Here is a 7,179-nt window from a genome sequence, read left to right as displayed (position 1 = left end):
GGACATTTTTCTACCCAATAGGAATATGCTATCGAGTTCACTCCATGCTTTGCTAACTCATGCACTGCTCTATTTTCTGTTCGTCTAACATGAGATAAGTTACACTGTTGAAACTCTTTTACGTGCATACAAGCCTCATCAATGATGATGCCAATTGGGGATAGATCAATTTCATCATTTCTCACTCGACTTATCACTCTTAATGCATCTCCTTCCAGTATAACTTTTGTGAACCCATGTCCTTTGCAAAAACTAAAGCTTTGACTGCTGCCCAACTTTCCACGATCCAGGGATCCAAAACTCCCTGTATTTTAGCAGCTAGTGCCCCCAGGACAATGCCCACCGAGTCTCTTATAACAACTCCCACACCTCCGCTTTTTGTTCAACGCACCATCAAAACTAATTTTCACTAGAGGTGTAAATGGTGGGCCCCATACCTGCTCACCAGCAGAATCGAAAATAACACAGTTTTTTTAGCAAAATGTAAACGGGTAAACTAATACTCAATCAAAGTACAAAAATTAGAAAATAATAGGACTGGAAAATGAATGTGCAAAACTACAGGTGGTAGAGTGGAAGCTTTTGTAATGACTGTCATTTTTAATTGTTGTTTTAATTAGTTGTAAATCAGTTTAAATCTGAATCCTTTCAATGGTGGTTGATGGTTGGCCATCTTTGATGAACCAGTGATGAGAGTAGGAAACGAAAAAACAAAGAGATAAAACGTGGCAAACTTTTGTCACACAAATCATGACATGGCACTCACGTTAGAGTGTACCTTATTTAAGGAATAAAGATTAAAAGTATTTTAATTGGAGAATAAAAGTTTTAAAGTATTTCTTTGGGGTATTTGATGATAAAAAATGTATAATAACCTTTTTTTAAAGCTTTTAGCAGCAACTAAGATTATTTTTATCATTTGCATCAATATAATATATCAAATCAATTTGACAAGTTCAGTGTCATATTAATTCGGTATTGTTTTTGTTGTCCTCTAATAGTCTCCTACCGCTTACTTACAATTATGAAGGTTTAGGTATCATTAAAGTAAGTTGAACTTATTTATTTTCTCTCTTTCTTATTTTGTATTCGATCTGAACTTTTTTTATTTGGGTATCAAAATATAAACATAGAAAACATACCTTACCTTTGACTCTAACTATTCTTCTCTTCTATATTTCTGAAAACACACCCAAATCAAAATTTGACACCAACAATAATCTTGTTTGAGAGAAAATTTGGTAAATAAATTTAAAATTACATATTAAAATTTAATTACAAGTCCCATCTCTAATAGTTTAAACAATTTTGATTTGGGTGGGATAAAAGTTTAAACAATTGAAAAGTTTACTGCCAATTTCTTTTTATTTACTGTCAATAAATGTGGATTTTATCGCATGCTTATCCAATAATATAGAAAGATTGGCAACTACTGAAAAATGGAAGGCAAAAATTGTTTTTCCCATGAATTCCTACCATTTCAGACAAATCCAAATTAAACACAAAACAAAACTTAATTGAGAAAAGACACAACAAAAACTATGTTCTTTGCCCACTGCTTGAAAAACCATTTCCCAGCTGGATTACAGCAAATGATTTCCATTTTGTTTTTGGTCAAATTGTTTGTCATAAATTAATTAATAAGAGCCATCTTTTTGCTAGACAGAATTAAAGTCTGTTTGGTTTTAGAAAATAAAACCATTTTCTGCTTTTGTTTTCATGAAAAATAGAAAATATAAGTAAAAATATGTTTGGTAGTTAAAAATGAAAACATTTTTTAGAAAATGAAAATGCAAATAAGCCAAAATTAAAGAACAAAAAAAAGATGTTTTCATTGTTTTCAATGAAAGCACTTGAAGAAGGTGAAAGCACGGGGACTTAGAAATTTTTGCCATTTTGAGACAAAAAAGCAAATGACACAGGTTCTAGTTGTGTCATCCACAAAAATGCATTTTTAATTTAGTTTTGATGTTGTCCCATCTTTTTCTTATATTATTCTATCCCCCAAACAGAATTTGTTGCCATCTTTTTATCTTTTCTTTTTCATTGGATTTCTGTTGCCTTTTCTTCTTTGATCTTTTAAAGTAAGAGGAAAAATTTAGTCATTTGAACGTTGAGAAGTTCTTTGAACAAGAGGTATGGACCATGTATTTGGGATTGGTAAGTTATCTAAAAAATTTCTTATAAAGAAAAATACAATCCAAATCCAATGTTTGAAATAAGTAGTGAAAAGTTTTTACATGAAATGAGATGAATTTCATTCAAAATTCCCATTTCAATGGAATGTTAAAACTTTTATTATTTAGTTGAATCCCCCATTTGGTAGTATGTTACTTCTGCATTTCCTGTTAAAAAGTGCTATGGCTATTTAAAAATAACATAATAAGAAACAAACAATTTACTCCTTTCAACATGCAGTAAAAAAAAAAAGCTTAACAATTTAACAATTTATCGGATCAACTAAAACAAGTACAATGTAAGTTTGGACTCAAGAACAAACGTTTATTAGTGTTACTTATACAAATAAAAACTCTCTTTGCCACCATCTTTGCAACTCGAACTCACACGAAATGTAACTTCTTTAAGAAGAACCAAACCTATTTACTCAAACTCAATTCACTATTCGTGGCTCAGATAAACAAAGATTTCATAAACAATGGAAGGACAGAAAAGAGAGATAAGAGAAGACAAAAGAAAAAGGGGCTCTGCTCACCGGTAACAATGCTGGTACTTCTGCAGGAAGAAAATATATAGATGAAAATATATAGATTGAGATCTTTTTGGAAGGCAGGCAGAGAAACAAGAAAGGGAGGGGTTTTGCATGGTTGAAAGAGTTCATTATGTTATTTAATATATTATTTTTTATTATCACTTTTTCCAAAATAGAAACATATTTTCACAATTTTTATTTTTGTGTACCAAAGATGTTTTTTAAAATTCAAAAAATAAAAAATGAAAATTGTTTTCTGAAATTAAAAATACAAAATATTTTTTATAACCAAACGGAGCCTTAGCTTTTCAACTCGGGAAGGAGCTCAATAAAATGGCAGTGCTCCTGATTATAATAGTCTTTGTTGTCTCTGTAATTAATGAGTAATGACTGAAATTAATTAAAATATGTCACAAATCTATTAATTGCTTTTATTCAAAGTGACGAAAAGGTTTTTATGGTGGCGAACTGGAATTTTGCATTTGTTACAAGATTTTTTTGACACAACTTTTATTCTGATGTTGCTGCATATGCATTTTGTTTATCAAATTGAAAACATAAACAAATACTGATATTAGCATTTATTAATATATTATCTTATAATTATAATTAGGTTTACCAAATGTTTTTATTTATACATTTAATAACAACAGCATTGCGGTGTAGCGTTGGCGCAACACTAGTTATTCCTAATGATTTGTTGAATCACATGATAAAGATATGCAAAGGAAAAAAATAGTAACAAAATTCTTCTTCTATACATTTGTTCTCTAGCTTGAACTTTGAATCAGATCAGACAATAAGTTTGTATGGATGCTATAATAACCCAGCTTTGATCTGTTCATACAATGCCCACAGTAGAATGCCAATCAAGGTGTCTCTGACCAAGCCTTTGAAAAGATTTTCGACCCAGCTATTAGACTCAGCTTCGAATGAAGTCTTCCCTGCAAGGTCTCTAAACCGCAAGTTTCCTTGATCCGATACTAGTGCATATATAACACCATTCATGTGCCCCTTTCCGATCACCCCTACCACTGTCTTGCACTTATTCACCGCTTTGCTCCGTTTTAGAGACCATGCAAGATACTGAAAATGCAGAAGCATGATTATATGTCACCGTGTAAGAGTATCATCTATCATATTCATAGGCCTTTCCCAAGACGCAAATTTAGGCAAGAAGATGAAAGGAACCTAAAAAGTTCTCTCCAAAAATGTTGCATTTATACAGCAAAGTTGAAATTATAGTAATTAATGGGTGGCAAAAAAAGGTTTTCTGGTTTAAGAATTTGGTCAAGTGATGAATGTGCAGTAATTAAGCTACAAACTTTAGAAGATAGATAAGATCAAGTACTTCATCCTTATATGTGTTTCAATCATCGGGAGCATATCAACTATGGACATTTCAGGTTAATTTCCGATTGTTCTGCTTGTACAAATTTTGTATACTTACAGTGTCTCGCTCATGTATAAGAGGCTGTGGGAGTGATGGGTATGAGAAGCTTAACCGCTCATAAAGCTGAAAGGTGTTATTTTCGTTATTCCGTTCCTGAAATGCAATAATGGTAGATAAGATATAATATTGATTTTTAGAGACAGAGAGAAATATGTTTACAGATATATTCTTTTGAATTCTTACTACCTTTTGAATTCTTACTATCTTCTGTATGTAAATGCATATATGTTCTCTCCTTTCTAATATTTCCCATCCTGTGTGAATATAGTATCATTGTTTTCACCGGGAATGACTTATGCCTCATAGTCTATAACTATAGGAACTTGTTGAATATAATTGACATCTACACTTTGAATCACCCTGTTATTCATCAAACTCAAGAACATCATTTAAAAGTCATTTATGTATAGGTACAGACTTTTGCAGTTTTTTCTTAGAATAAAAGGACCAACGCCCCTTTAGAGTCTAAATGGCAAAGTTCTTTCAATACTTCACCAAATTCAAGCTTTGATTTGAAACATCGATATCCAACCGAAACCTATCATCTTCTGGATAATATATATCCATCCTAATCAGCTCACAATTCCCATTATCAATATATTTCTTCTCTGTTGCAACAATATGCATACATATATAGACCAAGGTAGTGCAGTACTGTACCGTTGATTGTATGCCAACCAAGGCTAGTGTGCTTGTAAGATGGATAACAAAAAATTGTATACATCTTGCAACCTAAGTGGTAGTAGTATATGCTACTCCAACATTAAACCACATGAAAGCTTACCATTAATATTAATTGAAAACATGTATACATTTCCTTGATAGAGAGTTGCAGAAAATATGTAGCATTCTAAAAGTATAGGTGTATTTTTTTCCTTTTTTCTTGACTGCATACACCTAGGCCTTATCTAAGTTAAATATACATTCAACCTTGAATGTGCTCAAACAAATAATCAAAATTAGATAATGAAACAAGAGATATAATCCACACGAAAATATAAATGGGTAAGGGTAAAACCTTGAGATCATTTCCAGATATATCAGATGATGGTGATGTTATCCCACGAATGACTGAGAACACTAGACTAAATTTCTCACTCCACTTCAGAGAATTCCAAGCCCTTTCAAGCTGCAAAAACAGATCAGAACTCAGCCTTATCAGTCATCAATCATGAGTAAGGACAACTGGTACAATAGCATTGTTACAAATACAGGTGCTAGTTTTCCGAATAAAGCTTATTAAAAAAAAAATTCAGTGTCTCTGGATCATATGTCGGGGAACTAAAATGTGCATACCGTTATTTCAATTGGACGATCCCCCAAAACTATTTGAGCACCAACTTCCTCAGATGCTTTTCTAGCAGCTCGGAACTGCAAATCAAAGAAAATTTTCCAAAGTTGAGTTACACATTTCTAATTTCTTTTTTGGAACAAGAAGCAAATTTGATGATTAAACTTATGTGACTTTGACAACCTCATCTCCAAAAGGACGGTTGACATCAGAAGATATTTTTGAAGAGAAAAGTGCCAAAAGTAGCCGCAATGCTAGGGCAGTTTGACCCCCTGCCATTTACATGAGCAACAAAAAGAAAAGAGTAAGCCCCTTCACTAGCATACCAAAAAAACGAGTACAGGACATTAAAGCTTACCCAAGTTTATGCTACGACCAACGGCACGAAAGAACCCAGTCCCACTCAAAGAAAACATATTTGGCCGTAATTGCTGCCCATTTCCAACATAATTGGATGTGTACATGATACCAGCTCTGAAAATGAACTCTGTAATAATTAAAGTTAAGATGTGGGTGGAATGAAGACTTGCTGACATATATCAGGGAGTGCTGACTCATTCCTAAAATCCATTAAGTTTATAGAAGCAGAATTTTCAATTTGAAGAAAACCCTTCCAATTATGTTCGACAAAATTTAGGAAAGATTCATACAGGTTTATCCAAATACCAGTTTATACGAATAACTCCACTAAGGTATATTTAGTCACGAATCAATAAATTCATAGAGAAATAAGATAAAGAAAAAGTATTTAAATCAATTCCTTTTGCTTTCGATCTTCTGCATCCTCCTAAAGGCATTCAACCGAATCCCGGTGGGGACTCTTCACAAATAGAAAGAAACCAGATTAACAGCTCAAAGTTCAAACAAAAATTCTACAAAAAAATAAATAACAATTCAAAACTTGCCTGCTTCTGCAGAGTTCGACCACCACATTGTCAGGCCTGACTGCCCTTACAACACGCTCCACGTCAGCAGCTGATTCCGGCGAAATATGATTAGTTCCCACCAGCCATATAGCCTCTGGTTCCACGAACTCGGTCCTCCAGGCAGGAACAGGACCGAACTGCCGCTTCTCAACCAACACCAACGTCCCATTCTCTGCCAAGTCCCCCAACTGAGGATGAGTTTGTCGGATTCTGGCAGTTGATTGTGTTAAAATATCTGCCCTGAAATTGAATTCTGGTGGTGGCGGTTTGATGGAGACATTGAAGGCTATAACAGGTTTTGTTGTAAGGAACTTTGGGTTTGAACAGAAGATTGGAAAGCTTGATTTGAGAAGAGTGTCCATGGGTGGGAGAAAAATAACTAAAAAGAATGAAAACAGCAACGCGTGTCTGTGGATTGTGAGTTAAAAGCTCAAAAATTAGGTTGTTGGTGACCTGGTGTTTGTGTTCCAGGTTTGGATAAGAATAAGATTAAACTACCTTTAACGGCTATTCAACTTTTGTTTTTTCCTTTTTTTTTTTTAAACTAATAATTCAAAATACAATACAACGATATAATATTAACTATAAAAATATATATATACAAAAATGATATCATATAAAAATTTAACAATAATTATATATATATTTAACAAAATTAACAAAATATTTTACATTTTCATATTAATACAAATTATTACACTTAATTTTTATATAAGATATTATATTAATATATAAATTTTAATATTTTATATGACATAAATATATGAATAGTCATATTTAATTTTTTTTACTTTTCATT

General features: G+C 32.6%; 1 protein-coding gene across 2 annotated transcripts; it reads right to left on the bottom strand.

Moving 5' to 3' along the window:
* Positions 1–3,284: 3,284 nt before the first annotated feature.
* Positions 3,285–6,843, bottom strand: LOC111289856 (TraB family protein). Of its 2 annotated transcripts, none has more exons than XM_022881209.2 (7): positions 6,360–6,843; positions 5,813–5,928; positions 5,638–5,726; positions 5,460–5,534; positions 5,182–5,292; positions 4,161–4,256; positions 3,285–3,796 (listed from the first exon to the last, which is right to left on the bottom strand). In XM_022881209.2, the coding sequence occupies exons 1-7, from the start codon at positions 6,740–6,742 to the stop codon at positions 3,527–3,529; spliced, it is 1,140 nt and encodes a 379-aa protein (XP_022736944.1). In that variant the 5' UTR covers positions 6,743–6,843; the 3' UTR covers positions 3,285–3,526. The 2 variants fall into 2 exon arrangements, with proteins under 2 accessions (XP_022736944.1, XP_022736945.1); XM_022881210.2 differs by having other exon boundaries at positions 5,813–5,941; positions 6,360–6,779.
* Between the last annotated feature and the right edge of the window lie 336 nt (positions 6,844–7,179).

This window comes from Durio zibethinus, chromosome 11, assembly GCF_047325235.1.
Source record: "Durio zibethinus cultivar Kanyao isolate XHJ-2024 chromosome 11, ASM4732523v1, whole genome shotgun sequence".
In the NCBI taxonomy this organism is placed as follows: Eukaryota; Viridiplantae; Streptophyta; class Magnoliopsida; order Malvales; family Malvaceae; genus Durio; species Durio zibethinus.
The sequence above is the reverse complement of the archived record's forward strand: the minus strand, read 5'-3'. Positions and strand labels throughout refer to the sequence as shown.

What these genes read in the sequence shown, in the direction of transcription:
- LOC111289856 (XM_022881209.2), bottom strand. Translation starts at nt 6,742, where the DNA reads ATGGACACTCTTCTCAAATCAAGCTTTCCAATCTTCTGTTCAAACCCA. An exon ending in TGGTCGTAGCATAAACTTGG is followed by an intron (nt 5,727 to 5,812) that starts GTAAGCTTTAAT and finishes TGTAAATGGCAG; the next exon opens with GGGGTCAAACTGCCCTAGCA. An exon ending in ACCGTCCTTTTGGAGATGAG is followed by an intron (nt 5,535 to 5,637) that starts GTTGTCAAAGTC and finishes TTTGATTTGCAG; the next exon opens with TTCCGAGCTGCTAGAAAAGC.